Source organism: Aythya ferina, assembly GCF_964211825.1.
Source record: "Aythya ferina genome assembly, chromosome: 2".
In the NCBI taxonomy this organism is placed as follows: domain Eukaryota; kingdom Metazoa; phylum Chordata; class Aves; order Anseriformes; family Anatidae; genus Aythya; species Aythya ferina.
In genome coordinates, this window is record NC_140297.1 from 52,270,043 (window position 1) to 52,286,965 (window position 16,923).

General features: G+C 42.3%; 1 protein-coding gene across 1 annotated transcript; it reads left to right on the forward strand.

Annotated features, from left to right (window-relative positions):
• Nucleotides 1–1,531: 1,531 nt before the first annotated feature.
• Nucleotides 1,532–14,539, forward strand: CD83 (CD83 molecule). The gene is made up of 5 exons (XM_084510289.1): nt 1,532–1,768; nt 1,889–2,019; nt 10,245–10,458; nt 10,567–10,670; nt 12,716–14,539. The coding sequence occupies exons 1-5, from the start codon at nt 1,717–1,719 to the stop codon at nt 12,869–12,871; spliced, it is 657 nt and encodes a 218-aa protein (XP_084366415.1). The 5' UTR covers nt 1,532–1,716; the 3' UTR covers nt 12,872–14,539.
• Nucleotides 14,540–16,923: the final 2,384 nt, after the last annotated feature.

A 16,923-nucleotide genomic window follows, 5' to 3' on the forward strand; every position in this document is an offset into this window, starting at 1 on the left:
AGTGGAAGGGGAGGTACAGGAGATTTTTGCCTCTCGATTGCTTTATGAAGGGTAAACATGCAGCTCTGCAGGACTGACAGCACGAGGCACTTGGGTGAAAGCTGAGTGCCCTTCTTGGAGGTAGGCTTGAGGTGACTAACTCATGGGGACAGAAGAGCCATTATTTTAGTGAAGGACAGATGTGAAATATATTAACTGGAGCCCTCTTCTCTCCAAGATTTCCTTCAGCAAAAAAATCCCACCCGTCACTTCTGTCTTCTCCTCAAGGGCTCTAGTGTTTCACACAGGAGAAAGCAGCAAGGGCTCAGGATTTTCTCTCCCTCTAGAGAGATACACCGGGATTTACATTTCACTTGTATCTGTCTTGTGGACTGAGGTCCTTGAAACTGGAAAGCACTAACAGAAGAATAGAGCTCAGAGCCTGCTATATTTACCACATTGTCCTATGAAGACAGAAGCCTTAAAAATAAGTAGGCTACTTCAGCAGCGAGGCCCCCAGTGAGATTGTTGCCTGACTTCGCTCACAGCTCAGACTGGAGTTTCCCAAAGCATTACCCACCCACGGAGCTCACCAGTCTGAGTTGGACATCTGCAAGCTGAGGACATCTCAAACACACTTGTCCTCACAAAGCTTTCTGGAGGTGATTTGGATTTAGGGTGCTCAGCTTGATGTGTCTTCCAAGAACCTGGTTTTCAAAGGGGGCTGACCATACACTGTCCACCCATCAAATCTAATCAAAAGCTTGTAAGTGACTACTTGCCACCTTGGTGTCAGTAGCCTAAAGACAGCAGCCAGAACTATTTTCCAAAAATAACATGTCAGCAGCTTTCAAAGTTTCGTGATTTGTAAATGCTTCTGCGATCAACCTCAGACTTCCTCAAAAATTCTTCTCCAAGGGGAAACAGTTCTTACAGATCACAAGGACTTTTTTTTTTTTTTTTTTTTTTTTTTAATTTCTTTCAGATATCTAGAGGGGATGTCCAAACAGTTCCTCTGCTGGGAGCTGCCTTGTTTTCTTTTCATATGGAAATTTTCCAGCACATAAGTTGGTAGAATGATGTCACTCTAGCTGCCCCTGTTTTTTTTTTTTTTTAAATGACAGAATACACTGGAAGAGATGCTTCTGCTAAATCATGACTACCTATGCGAAGAACTACATGCTGTAAGTTCCCGATTAGCCCTAAGAGCCGAGTCACACTGCCCTCCTGGTGTTATGAGCTGAGGGTTTACTTGTGGTTTCAGAAATGCCACTGCATATGGCCAACCTTTTCACAAACACTCTCCTGTTAGACAAACAGAAAAAAAGGCTGAGAGGGGATTTCAGGAGGCTGGCATTTCACCAGTCAAGAGGGAGGTTCTTGCAGTGCCAATTTTTGATGCCCTTCATGCTGACCCACAGCACCCTATGATCAATGATATCTCTGTTGAGATCAGTGCAGGAGAGGGGGGTGGGAAATAATAATACAAGAGAGGGGAGGTGCTACCACTGCAGGCGGTTAGAGAAATGGGAGGGACCCGACTGATGTGATGGGAGGAGCACTGGCTCCTACACGTAGGGATTTTCCCTGTGACATGGGGCACCTCGAGATAAGTTCTGGGGGGGATTCCCCAGCCTGTCTCCAGAAATATCACTCTCAAAGCAGTAGCAGTTTCACTCTGCTCTCACAGTCTGTCCTGTGAAGAGGCACAGTGCTGCTGCTCTGTGATTTGAAGCAATGAAAGCCATGTCTACAGCAGCCTACGCTCTGGTCGTCACCCTGTGCAATGGTAAGTGGGGAGCACCACACTTTTCACACTTTTCTACGCTTGTGGGGCTATGTTTTGGGAAGACGGGAAGCATTACATAGGCAATCACTTTTAAATGCAATGTGTACCTGTGCTTTGCAGTGTGGTGCTTGGTCCATGGGGCTGCTGTAGCTGGCCCAGATGTTGCTGTGAGATGTGATGAAGAAGCGCTGCTGCCCTGTAAAGTTCTTCAGGACTCCTTGGTCACCTACCAGACAGTGTCTTGGTACAAAGTAAGAAAAATCCTAAGTTACTTGAGCGGTCTGCTTTGCTTTCGTACCTGATACTGGCGTCTCTTGTACAAAAATGGGTTATTTTATGAAGTGGCATCCTCCTGTCAGGGCAGCAGAGATAAGGCAGCAATGAGAGCATTTGAGCTGATCACAGGGAACAGGAGTTTTCCATGTCATTGTAGACAGACTGAGCGTAATCCTTGAATTGCTCCTGGCCTGCTTTTCTATCTAACAATTGCTAGCCTGCAGGGATCAGAATTCAGGGGGTGTCCCATGTACAGCCTGCCAAATATGACTCCAAAGAGGAGTCTTTCCAGGATTTTTCTTGAAACCTTACAACGTTATTGATATTGTTGCTTGGTTAATCTTCCCCCAAACAGGAGATTATTTTTTTTTTCTTTTTTCTTTGAAATGGAAGAACTAAACAAATAACTGCATTTCTTCAGAAAGATTTGGCTAGTTGGGATGGGCATATTGGAAGAAAATGCAGACCGCAGACAGAGAGTAAGAACTTCTCAGTTATCTTCTTGTAGTCACAAAATAAAAGCCACATCTCAGCTGCCCTGGGTCAGAATCCCCATCTCCAATGCAGGAGTACCCTGCTTGCCATCTATTTGTGGGAGAGCTACAAGGGTCCATCGGCTAATGAGCGGAAAGCACTGCTAACCACTTTCAAGATGAAATTTCTTGTAAAGATAAACTAATTTGTCCACTGGTTGAACAAGCGGTGGCCGACTTGCTGCACAGCACTGTGTGCTTGCATCTCAGTGCATAGTTTCAGTTTACAGTGTGCCAAATTAACACACAGAAAGGATAGCTTTGCTGTGCCCCGTTCCTCACTCCCAGCCATGCATTCCTGCTGCTTGCTGTGGGCTAGCCCTGGTGGTCCTCTGGTTGCCTGCTAATCCAGCTCGCTGTTGATTGTTGTAATAGTGGAAGATCTATTTGGGAATTTAAAATGTTGTAGTTACAGAGTTATTTTCCCATCTGATGGGGGAGCAGTGGAAGGGAGGAAGGGGGAAATTATTCCCCCACAGTAAATAAATAAGCTGTGTCATTAGGTGGGGATTCTGTGGCTGAAACTTGCAACGCATCTGAATTTCAGTGTTGTTACAATAATAAGCATCAGCCTAACAACTAGACGATACCTGCAACCCAAAGGTGCCTACCTCTATCAGATCTGTTACAAACAAGTGTTGATGAGCCCCTCAGCAACTGCAGCATCTATAGTCTCCTTTTTCCAAGATGCTGGGTTCAATGCAGGTGAGAGACACAGAAGAGAGAACCTTTGGTTGAACATCACTGTGGAAGGTGGGGCAGACATCAATTTATTCTTGTTTGCCTTCTGCTTCAAAGGCTGGGTAAGGGCGTGTATTTTCCATACCTCTTTGCTTGCCCCAGTTTGGCTGTGTGCTGTTGTCCCCATCCCAGACTTCACAAGGAGGTTAGAGGAATGACAGGTTTTGACTAGGCTACCCAACACAGAATTAATCTCTTATTTAAAAACCAACAACTGAAGGAATAATCAATAAACACCACATTTACCCCCGAAGGGCTAATTAAAAGGTAATTCTGACAAATAGTACGAAATTTCAGACAGTAAAGTTCAAACAGCTTTTAGGGTAAATCTTTTGTATGAGGTCACTTTGAAGTGTGCAATAAATGCAAGCAATTAACCTTTGCTCCTGCTGCTTTAAAAAAATTACGGTGACAACATTACAGTGCTGCACATGCAGCTGTTTGCACAGGGTGAATATGTGGTGAAAAAAAAAAACAACCTTTTTCCCCACTGGCACCTATGCATGCTCCAATAAATTCAGAGATACTTTTAAATAGCTTTATATGATATGCTAAAAAAAAGAAAAGAAAAACAAGAAGAAAAGAACAACAAACTGCCATTTTAAAGTACCTGCTGTGTCAGTTCTGTGTGAAGGAGTTAATACTCTGGTGTCAAAATCCAGCTGAAAGTAAAAAGGAAGCATTACATTTAACAGTTCCTTCGCTGTTGCTAACGCCGCGTACTGCAAATAGGCATGTATGTGTTTAACCTGTCAAACGCCCAGTATTCTTGGAGCCAGCAGGATTATTTGTAGGCACAAAATCAAGCGTTTGAGTAATCCTGTGCAGAATTAGGATCAAAGTCAGTCAAGCTCAGACAAAATGTTTGTTACTTCGAAATATTTAAAGTAAGCATGCCTAGTGCATGGAGAAGGTAGAGGACCAAGTCCTCCTCCTCCTCCTCCAGCCTGCTGCAGGTCTCACCCCGTTCATTAAGTGGCCTTGAGAAAATTAGTGAGAAACTTTTCATAATGATGCCGCCCGCCAAGGGTGGTCCGTTCTGAGGGGTGTGGAGCAACCCGTGTGCCATAAAACTATCAGCATTGCAGATGTTTGCCAACTGAGAAATGAAAACTAGGGCATTTTTGCAAAAGCACACAGGCATTGGCAATTGCATGTGGAAATACTGGTTTGAATGTCTATGGCCCATCTATGAAATGAGAGTCTGGGCAATGAAACTTTAGCTAGCGTTCTGCCTCACAGAGCTATTGGAAACTGAACAGTTTCTCTTTGTATAGTACATTGAAAATGAGAACCACTTCATAAAAATGTATAATTATCACTTTATATCCAGTTCGAAAATCAAGTTGAAACACACAAATGAAGTCCCACTGGATATTTAGCTATGTTGCTCATGTAGTACTCAGAACAGTCTTAATTTAAAACAAATTTTGAGGAAGAGGATAGAAGGCTATACTACAGTGGAGAGAAGTCTGTTAACTTTATAACACTTCCCCGAAAAATATAAAATTGTGGCAGAATTAGAGGGGGAAGTCAAATTACAAAATGAAGAGAAACTTTATAGATGTTTAACATTAATCTCACCTTCCTTCAAAGGAAATTACTTTTGCAAAATGTGCATAGTTATTATCTATTAGCATAGGTAAATAGTTGCTAAATTGCTTCAATCTATTTTGTAACCTACCCAAAGAAACACAGTCAAACTCAGACATCTATCTGGCTTCAGGTGGCTCCTACACGTTCATGACTTAGGCAGGAAGAGAGCAGTGGAAGTGATTTCATGACCAAAACATTTCTGTTGTCTGACCTGAGCTAGGGCATCCTACACAATAGCAAGGCTGTTTGCATGAGTCAGAGGGCTTTTCCAGTGGGGCTGGCTAATGCCAATTCCTTTACTGCTGCTTTGGGTTTGTTTTGTTTTTGTTGTTTTTCTCTAAAGCACAGGCAGAATTCAGTCACATGTGCCCCAAACTTATATCAATTTTAGAGAAAAAAAACTTTTTTTCCTTCAGATTTAATGCTCGTATCTCTACATGATACCATATAGGAACCATATGGATGCACCTTCAGTGCTAATCAAATGTGAAAGTGCTTTTGTGCTGCAAAATGTACCTATTAAGTGGTTTCAGCTCAGTTGCAATTCATTATATGTTGGCTATCAGGCATTGCCAGAATTCTAGATATTTTACTTTCAGAAAATAAATTCCTTCTGGCTGCATATAGAGTTTTTAGATCTCTTTAGCAGTCAGAAATTTCAACTTGGCCTTTATTCATGGTAAATTTTAAACAAAACTATTTTTATGATCATCCCACCCTCAGAAAAAAAAATAAAAAATTGTGTTAATACATTCCACCTTTAAACTTACATCAGTTTTGGGCCTGGACCATTTTGCTTCAAATAAAAATTTGCTTTTATAGGAAAAGTGGATTGTATTGGCAGTTTGATTTACCTGGGAGCCAAAGTGCCACCTTAATCTGGGAAAAGTGTGATGAGAAAAGGTGTTTAATGAGAGCAGAGAACATAAATTGACTTAAAATCAGCTTGCTTTCACACATACATGATAAAATTAAGTTTTAATTGATTAGTTGGGTGCAAGTGCTACAGCATGGGTGAACTGCCTTTGTTTAGTGGCAAATCTTGGAAGCATTGTTCTACTTATTTCTCAGAATTCATCCAGTCAGAAAACATAAATATATCAGCTCAGCAGTATTTTCAGTCATACCTATCCCATTTTAATATCCACAGTATCACCACTCTTAACCAATACGTTCCAGGCCAGGAGAAACTTACAGGAATCAGTCAACTGGCTAGAGAATACATATAAGAAAATCATAACCTCTTTAGACCAAATGTTTCCAAGCTTTTGGGAAGTGGAAAATCTTTCTGTTAAACTCACAAAAATAAGGCAGCTAGAGAAGGGTTCTCAGTTCCGCGTCCAGTTGTGTTTTGAATAAGTCCAAGGATGGAGACTCCACAACCTGTGCCAGTTCAACCACCCTTGCAGTAAAAAAAGGCTTTCTTATGTTGAAGTTGAATGTCCTGAGTTTCAGTTTGTGCCCATTGCCTCTTGTCTTGTCATTGAAGGCCACTGAGAAGATTCTGGCTCTGTTTTCTTTATCCTGCCCTCTCCCCCGCAAGGGGTGTTTATACATAGCAGGATGCCTCAAGCCTTGTGTACTCCAGTTTGAAGAGTCCCCACTCTCTCAGCTTCAATTTGAACATCAGATACTCTAAGTCCTTAATTAACTTTGAGGCCCTTTGCTGAACCTGCTCCAGCATGTCCTAGGGCGTCCCAGGAGGCTGTTCACGTTCTTTGCAAGAAGGGCTCATCACCAGCTCCTGGTCACCTTGGCAGCCACCAGGACTCTCAGGTCTTAATTCTGGTCCTTGCTAGCTTCTGGTCCCTGTATATGTGACAAGGGCAAAACAACAGAAAAACCCCACATAAACTCACATTTCTTTTTCTCTGTTTAATGTTCTCAATGGAGAGTTTTATGCAAATAAGCAGAGTGATAGTGCCTGCCTACAGGTCCTCACTTCGCAGCAAAACTCATGCTTCAGTTGTCCTTGGCAGACAACATGATTTTGAGACCTATTCAATGCAAATAGGCTCAGTAGTTTTCTGATGGGCACACCTCATGATTTGCCTTTTGGATTTTGGTAAAGCCACTAACAACGAAGGTGGCAGCATGAAAAGCCCACCTCCCCTTCCTCCTGCTGGAGGTGGTGAGCAGGGGGAGGCAGCGTGCTATGGCTTACTCGCCAGCATAGCAGAAGGGAAATGAAACACAGACATAGGCAGAAAGCATTTTGTTACTGATTAAAGGAGAGGATGGTCCCTACACAAGTGGATTGACGTCATCAACAGCATGTGCTTCGATCCCTCTGAGCTCACGGGGAATTAATTGGGTGAAACCCCTAGAAATTACCTCCGGCTGTTCCTTCACCTGGAGGAGACTTGGCATGAATTGGTGCTGGGTGATCATAGGCACCTGAGCTGGGAAATGATCTGTCTGGTGAGAGTCTGCCAAGTAATTTACAAGGGGGTGGCAAACACAGTGGCATTTTTGTAATTTTAATTTGGTTTGGGGAAAAAGTAAGCTTGAACAGAGCTAGAGGCAGACTGCTGAATGCTTCTAGGACTTCCCTTTAAATGACTGGGCCATCCTGTGAAAACTTGCTCAGTTGTTTCCTTGCTACTTGTGGAATTTAAAAGGGGAGGGCTTGATGCTTTTTGATGAGGTAGCAGGAGATGAGATTGAAACGGAGAAAAGCTTGGTTCAAGTGTCAGGGCAAGGATCGCTATGGTCTTTGAGTAAGAATGGATGTGCTGCATGTAGAGGCTGGGAAAATGCCACCAGATGTCTCTGTAGCCTCAGAAATGTAAGGGAGGCTGCCGGGCACATGGTCAACACCAGGCCTGCCTGCCTTTGCTCCCCACTGAAGGGGAGATTTAATGGAGAAGAAGCAGCACACACACCCAGAATTAAACCTGTGCCCATGAACCTTTCCTCCTCCATCCCGACGGCAAAGGTTCATGAACCCCCATCCAGGTCACTCCTGGTTTCTCCCCAAGTGAGGGAGCCAGATTAGGCCACACAGTAACTTTGTCTTCTATTTTGGGGACAGGCATGTAGTTCATGCAGCCCTGAGGACGGTGCTTTGCCTTACACAGAGGGAGTCCTTCTGGCTTGCCTGTCCCCATGGTACTGTCACAGTACTTGTGACTGTAATTATGCTTAAACCAAGCTCCTCAGAAAGCTTTGGAGGCAATAATCAAATCTCAGTGCCCCCATAAAAATAAGGAAGATAAATAATCCAAAATCTCACTGGGAATAAGTGCACAGTCAGGCATAGGATATGTGGACTTCATTTGCTTCTCCCTTATACCAGCAGTTATTACAATTGCATGCAGAACGATCAAAGTGTTTTTTTGATCCCCAAGTCTCAGCCACAAGAAATCACTGTGTCATTTACCATCCAGGACAGCAATTATTTAAGCTATCAGTAATGTATTTATTTATTTATTTATTGGTAAATAAAACAAACAAAAAAAAAAGAAAACAAACCATCAAACAAAAAGCCAGGGCAGCCAGGCTTGTTCTCCTTAGTGCCCTATGGGCAGTTTTATATTTCAGTGAGGAAGGGGATGGTGAAGGAAGCGAGAATGGTGAAAATTAGATCTGAGGGAGGTCAACTCTATCCACTTAACTGCTATTGACCCACTTGTAACCAGACCTGGACCCAGCCCATGCACTAGGATTGCTCTGGCTGCCGCTCTGACAATGTGCAGGGCCTGAAAGTATTTCAGTCCCAGTAGCAAAGTGAAGTCCTGACAGCCTGAAAACCACCATAGGTACTGCTCATCTCTTAGCTGCCTGGGATTGAGCATAATCAGAAAGAGAAGCTGGGGTAATTTTATGGGGGGATTAAGAGGAAGAAGGTACTTTCTTCCCTCTTGCTGTATATAGCGTGGAAAGTCCCAGGGAATTACTGCTCCTTGTTTCAGTTGATGTGCTTAAAAAACCAAAAAGACAAAAAACACACACAAAACTTTCTGAGAAAGGACCTTAATAATTAGGAAAATCTTGTACTTTTGTCTAATTCCCCAGTTCCTGAAAAGTTCCCCAACTGGTATTTTACACCACTTTTTGTTTTCAAAGAACAAAAGCATGACAGAGCATCAGGCCCATATTTCTCTCCAGATTCCCAAGTATGCTTTCTTCATGCAAACACATGAAAGAGAAACCAGATACTCCTAGCCTTGTGTTAATTTTAATAACTTACAGTGTAACTGCTATACCCTGATGCAGTAGCTATACTGGCAGTAAGTAAGCACAGACATGCAACCCAAAAATATGCCTATTAAAATAAAATAATAAATAATAATAAAAAAGCTTTGCCTTACGTTAGTTATAGCTTTGGCTGAAAAGCTGAGCCTTGGACTGTATGAGCTAGCTCTGGTCCACAGAAAGCCTAAATTCATTACCAGGAAACCTTCACAGAGGGCAGGCTACCTCAAATCCCAGGGAGCAGCATCAATGAATAAGAATGGACACGGGCTAATTCAAACCCTTCTCCCATCTTTCAAATCAAGTTAGGGATTCCTCTCTTCTTTGTGGTTCCCAGCCAATTGTCATTTTCAGCGCATCCTATTGCCCCGCAGTACGAGCTGTTCTGGGAATACGCTTCATTCCTCCAGCAGCCTCTCAGCAACGCCAAGGAATGTAGCTCTTCTGGTTACAATTAAGAAATTCAACATACAAACGCTCCCAAAGCACACCAAAAACCTGCTTGTGACCTTCACGCAACTGCATCCAAAGGAGTCAAAGCAATTTGTGCTCTGTGGTTCCAACAAAGAGCTGAGGGGAGAGGGGCGCTCCCACTCCTCCAGAGAGGCCCCATGGTTTCAGGCACTGGGGTCACAAAAGCTGGTGTAAGGCAGCACAAACCCCAGGCCTGCACTCCCTGCCACACTCTCCTGGGGAAGCCTGGTCCCTGAAGCCACCTCTCACAGCGGGGTAGGCCACCACCTTCTGCCGCAACTCCCTCCCTGTGGGCTGTCTTTCCCTCCTGGAACCATGCTGGGGCCTCTGCTCAGAGGCTTTGAGAGCACATTTCTACCACTGCCTTTCACCACGTAGCATCTCGGCCAGCATTTTGTCCAAGTGAGGCAAATTACAAATAGTTCTGCAAGTGCTCGTAAGCACTCACTTTCTTAAATGCAGTGTTTATTTAAGGAAAAAAAAAATCAAGTACTTTTGGGTTGGAATGTGAATGTATTGGATGCTTTTGAGCTTCTTTCCCCACCTCGCTTCAGCCTCTGCATTTTCAGTCATACATGTAAGCCAGCTTTAAAACTCTTTCTCCTAAAGCTTGGGATGATGTGGTTGCCCACGACAAGAAACATATTTGTGTTTTCCAGATGGCTGGAGATGGTGATGGAGTAGCGTGGAAAATCCTTGATGTGGAATCTCATTATCCGAAAGGACTTGGAGGGTCCCTGGAGCTCACCAATGACACCTTTTCGCTGAGGATCAGAAATGCTACCAGCCAAAACAGTGGCACATACAAATGCACTTGGGGGGAACAAGGAGGAGAACACAATCTAAGTGGCACCGTCACACTAAAAGTAACAGGTATAGTTATGGTTCTTAACTGCTCCATGGTCTGCGTGGCATTTCACAAAAACAACAGTTCAAAAATATTTTACAGAACAGTGTAACACTTTGTGTTTTACATTTTAGGTTGCCCTGGAATAGAAGATGAAAAACTAAGAAAATACAAAGCTGAGCTTTTCATGCTGACATGCCTCGGGATTTTTTACTTGCTGCTCATCTTTTTTACCTGTGTAAGTAATTCTCTTTATCACAAACATAACAACTAACCCAAATCACCAGAAATGCCCTGCTTGTTTTCTCTGCCTGCACCACCTTAACAAAGCCAGTCAGAAGTTGGCCATCATACTAATTTATGACCGTATCCTTTAAATACTCACACAGTATTTTTGAAACCAGACAGAAACTCAGGTGCACAAGTAACACAGGATGGAGCCCCAAAGAGATAAAACATTTCACTCCACCCTGAGCTAACCTAAAACAGACAGTTATTTTCCTGCACCCTGCTGCTCATTTCTGCTTCCAGTTACTCCAAGTGCAAGTTGTTCTCTGGTTCAAGAGTTTAACAGCCCTTCTGGTTTGGTACTTGGGAGCAGAATTTGCCCAGACAGAGGCGCAGACATCTGGGATCCTCTCCCCACCCCTGACACTGCTTTGTGTGACAGCCTAGTGAACAAATTCAAGTCCACCTATTTTTTGCTTCAGCTCCTACACCTAAAACAGCAACAATCCCATGTCAGATGGGCATTTTTTGTCAAGTTCTTTGTTCTTAAACTTCTGCTTTAAGATCTTTCAGGGAGAGTTAATCTGGAATTGTAAATTAACATTACAAGCAAAGGCAGCCATTAATAGTTCAGCAAAGCATGCCATCCATTTCCTTAGATTCACTTGGCAAAAAGCTGATGAGCGTACTGAACAGAAAAGCACTAGTGTAGAATCATCAGATGAATACATTGCAACATAAATACCCATTCCTCTTTGGAGGTTTTATCTCTACCCTTAATTCTTACTGGTAGTTCTGGAGAAGGTTAGGAGAAGAGCAAACACAGGAGCAAACGCGTGCCGTGTCTGTGATAGCAGGGAAGTCCCCCCATCCCCTCATTGTGCACAAAACTCAGGAGGCCTCTGTTTTATGACTTAGAGGCGTCATGGGCTTTGGGTTTCAGAGCAGTGCAAAGACTAGCTACATCTCCAAACAATGGGTTTGTTCTGCTTTCCCCTTCCTCTGAAATTGCAATGAGATGGAGCTACAGGTAGGCGTTATTAAAACCAAAACAACCCCAACAATTTGGGAGGCCAAATTTAACTTTTGTTGCCTATTTCATATTTGCCTTATTGTTTTGTTCATCAGCAGATGAATCATAACTGTTGATTGGAGAATATCTAATTAGCTGCAGCTAAATGTAGCTTTTCATGTACCTTCAGGGAGCAATTAAATTTATGCCTGTCTCCTTTTTAGATTGACAATCCTGCCAGTAATTTGTGCCATTCAGACTAAAGTTTGACAAGATAAATCTTGTAGGAATTTGTTAGGATGAAAGTATGAAAGCAAGGATATCACTCAGAAAAAGACAGATGCCTCAGTTCTGCTCAATGTCCTGAAAGAATTTCAGATCTCTGAAGAAATCTCCCTCTGAAGAAATTAGATAAAAAATGTCCAGTTTTAGTGGTGCTAATAAAATAAAAATAAAAATAATAAAAAAAAAGCAGAGCCATATCAGAAGATAAGCATTCTGATGGGATTACCTGTAACTTAGTCTTGGGTGAGAGTCCATTCTCAGGTATCAACATAGCTTTCATCAATGTTTAATATTGCTCTGTTCTCACAAAGGAGCTTCATTATTTAAAACGTCTGTTAAGTTCTTACAGGTTGCCTTGTCCTCCCTGTGCCTGATCTCCACTAAATTCAGAAGTGGCATTAAGTTTAAGAGTGGTGGCAGGACTTGGGCTTCACCTTGACAACTTGATGAAAATACTTTGGAGACAGGCCTGTATTGAGGACAGGTGCAAACACACTTAATGCAAAACCTACTCGTTTAAAAATTCGAATTAAATAGAAATTGCCCTCTGTGACTAAGGGTTTTGCCCTATAAAGCTTGCTCACTGCACAAGAAACAACAGCTTTTCTTTATGCTGGGTGCTTCTGTTGACAAATAAATTTAAAAGGTGTAATGAGCTATGATTAGCAAGAAGAAAAAGCAAATTTTTTGAACTTTGAAAGTTTTGTGTTTCACGGGAACTCTCAATTTTAAACTTTCTTTTCTGATTTTTGTTCTAGACATGCCTAAGAAAAGAGAGTATGTCTCCCAGTTATAAGAACAGCAAAGATGAGAAACACATGCTCACCCTCCTCAACGTACAAGAAATGAAAACTTTCCAGGTTTTAAATGGTGACAACATGTGCAAAAATGGGGTTACGTCAAGCTCTGTCTAAGCTGATGCTGTTGATGGCACCATGGACTCATCAGTAAACATATGACGTGGGATGAGTAGCTGGGTGGTACGGAGAGGAGAGAAACAACGACATACGGCCTCTTCAGGACTGCCTGATGGCACGGGTAACCCGTCAGTGATGTGCTTGTGCTGGACAAGCCTTCAAAAAGCACTGGTACTCACTACAGTAACTTTTGGTGCTAGGTGGCTGACAAATGCCATTACAGCTACGCAATGGTATCATGAAGCTGTTAAAGAAGCTGGTATCAAGATTTCTCACTATGCCATGCAGCCCTCTTGTTCTGAGCAAGATGGACTACTCCTGTGATATGCGGACCAGGTTGTAGGGACACCATGGCAGTGCAAAGCCTGGGTATTAGGCCTGCCAGTGAACTAATAGTCCTGCAAAGGCAAACACCGCAGCTGCTGCAGTATTTTCAGAGAAGCTAAGTGTGCAGGGTTTTCTCTGTTCCGCACTACGAGACTGATCCTGAGTGCAGTTCCTGTACTGCAAATGAGATATGACTTGTACGACATTCAACTATGGTGAAGAGGTAGCTTCATAATGTTGTCCTGGATGATTCAAATCAACATGCATTTTTAAATCTTGGAGTGACAGACAGGCTGAAGTGTAGGAAGGGAGAAAATATTCTGGGAATCTTCTTGGACTGAGAGGGACTTTTCATCTCTGCAAGAGAAGGGTTGCACTTGCATAATGGGTCCATCCGTCATTTCCTAGAGATGTCCATAGATAGGTTAATCCATAGGGAGCTTCAAGAAGACTGTTAACCTTGAGGAAACAAAAATAAGAGGGGAGCAGCATGTGATGTTAAGGATACACAAAGATGGCTTACTTTGTGGTTTATAAAATAAGAAGCCAAATACATGAAATGAAGCCTATGTCAGTCAAATTACACCAGCGATGACCAAGTTCACGGCTTGGAAGAAATCAACCATCAGTATCTTTGGGATGATTTGGGTCAGCCAAGAGATACAGGAAGAGAAGACGGGGCAAATGAACTTCAGCTTCTGGTGTTGACAGTGTGTAGTTTATGTGAAACAAGGCTATGAGAGAAGCTGAACTCAGACACGCAGTATAAGAGAGAGAAGACTTATGCTTTTGGGCTGAGGAGGACAAGAGATGTTTTGGAGACTGAGATCAAGTAACCCCACTTCCTGTGCTGCCAGTGCAGAAGGTGAAGCAAGAAGGATCTACAGTGACAGTGGGTGTTTATGCCACCACATGAGACTTTGTGCCAAAACATCAGAATTTGCAGACACATGAGAACACAATCAATACCTTCTACAAAACAAACCAACCAAGAAAACAAAAACCCTTTGAAAGTTAAACTGCAGCTCTGGGATTTTTTTTTTTTTATTGCAGTTCAGAATTCCTGGCTGTGACAAAGAGGCTCTTTCTATAATATTTCAACTAATTTTGAAGTGTTGATAGGAGGAAAGCACCATGCATCACTAAGTAGCTTCTCTGTGAGAGGGGTAGGTGTCTACGTTGATGGAGTCCAATGAGCTCCTGACCAGAAGAATGGTTACAAGGGATATGCAATTTACTTAGGGCATGGTGAATTAATGTCACATTTGCTTTTTTATAATCAATTTTTACATATAAACGTGTGTAACATACTTGAAATAAAAATTCAGAGGTAACCTACCATTTGTTTTTCTGTGTGCCACATATGGCAAATAATCCCAGCAATAATCCGTATCAATTGCATTTTATTTTACAACCAACTTAATTACATCAAATAATGTAGATGCCTGATCCAGCCTCTTCTGTGGGAGATGGCATGCATGTGTGAATAATTGATTAAGCAATGGATAATTTTATGCATTTCTAAGGAATTAAGATCATTTAAATTTTCCTCAAAATTTCACTTTCTGTCAAAAGTGCATTCAAAAACACCTGTCCCCTACTGACAGGCAAGACATTAGGACTGTGCTTATTTTTTAACGTGGGTCACCATCATGGATGACCTGCATATTTAGATGGCAACAGTATGAGCTGAACTGTGAATGTGTAATAACCTCCTAACTAACGTAGGTAATTCATGATTCTCCATGTGATTAGAAATGCATAATGCCTAACAATCAGCTTATTTAGTTTTTTTTTTTTTTTTTTTTTAGCAGAGGGGACAAGGGGAAAGAAGGGGTAATTCACTTGAAAGGGGCTGATAATAGTTGTTTCAGCAACAAAGGCTGAAACACTTAAAATTGTTTCTTCAGATGTATAAATAGGATCAGATCAGATAGGACTGAATGAAAAATGAGACTTTGTGTAAACAACTATGCCCCCCCTCCTATTTTTTTTTTTTTTCCTGAGCCAAACTGTCTGCAATACAGAAGATCGGGCCTGAGGCTAAACACCAGGAGTCAAATTTCAGGCTCAGAAGTTTCAGGCTGGTTGATTCTGGAGATTTGCTGTAGGCCCAGCTGTGCTGAAGAAGTGATTATGTTCAAGGCCACTTAAATGTGTTAAAAGAGTTTAGAAAGAATAAGCAGCGATAAAGCCTTATGCTTGACTGAATCACAGAACTAGAAAGAAACAGGCAGCTTCCTAAAGTGGTGAGGGTGCCTGGACATCTGGGATGTAAGGAATGTAAAGAAACTGTTAATGAATGTAAGTGAAACAATGAATGTAAAGAATCTATTAAAACTATTAATAATGAGAAGCAGACACCTGAAAGATAAAAGCTAACCTATTACAGGGGCTTCAGTGCTAATACACAGACACAAAAAAAAAACAACCAACCAACCAACCAAACGCCATGCCTTGGCTGACAGTCTTACAGAGTCAGCTACACATTTCTCAACATTATATCTCAGAAGAGATGTTCTTTTCCTTATAATGTGGACCTGTGAAGGTAAATAGCCTATTTCAAAATTACTGCCCCAGCTAGCCCAGCACACACAGGCACACGCACACATTCTTCAGACTTTAACGCTCCAGCACGGCGCATCTGTCTGTTGCACAATCTAGAGGCTGTTTTGATTATACAGAATAATTGCTTTCTTGGACAGAAACATTTGTTTTCTTCACCACCACTCTTCTTATTAATGTCTTTAGTTTTGTTGATAATATATTAACACATATGCATGCTAGAACCATTCTTTATACTACTTTCTTACAACACCTTTTAGATCAGGAATTCAGTTGATCTCAATAAACCCATGAGGTGGGAAATGCCATGATCTTTGTTTTTATAAATAAAAGCTAAAGACACCTGGAAATCAGAATGCTTACGGAGCTCTGAAGCACCCTGGGTCAAAAGCGATCTGAGATTGCCTGACTCTCCTGTGGGTGCCTTAGCCACAGAAGCTTTCTTGTTAATATTTCTTCCTGGTTTTATACCTCCATCATTGATTTTATTATTCCCCCCCCTCCACCCCCAACCTTTATTTCTATATTGTTTTGTCCAAAGATGAACCATCTGCATTCAAAGATAACAATAAGCATTATGTGTAAAATTACACATACCCAGCTAGTTTGTATGCCTGTAATTAAGGAATATGCAGAGAAACAGTGCACCACATGGGGAAATTTGCCCAAAGAGAAATTGCATCAGTCGTACACTGAACCTAAATGAATATACAAAATGCCAATGAGGGAAAGCTAAAGGACATAATCCACAAAAAGCTGAGTATATGAGTTATAGCCCTTAGCTAAGCCTGATTTGTGTGGCTGGCACTTACACAGCAGATAACCCAGGCTGACAGTGACCTTGAGCACTGCCACGTTATTATTTGCAGTGAAGGCTGCACAGTTTTCCACCTATTTCTCCTGAGCAGAAGCTACAAGCGGGCTTGTGTTCACCCACATGTGCCAAAGCAATCCTTGGCACATGCCTGTGAATTGTACAGAGAGCACGGCGCTTTCTGCATCTGAATGTCTCTGTCCCTCCTTTTTTTTTTTTCTGGGACAGCTTTGGAGAGCATGAGGATCATTTCTCTGGTGCCCACAGTTCCCTGCTTCCCCATCCCAGCATGGAGCTGAGCAGCAGAGCTGCACAGGCAGAGTCTTGCTCCAAGTCTATTGAG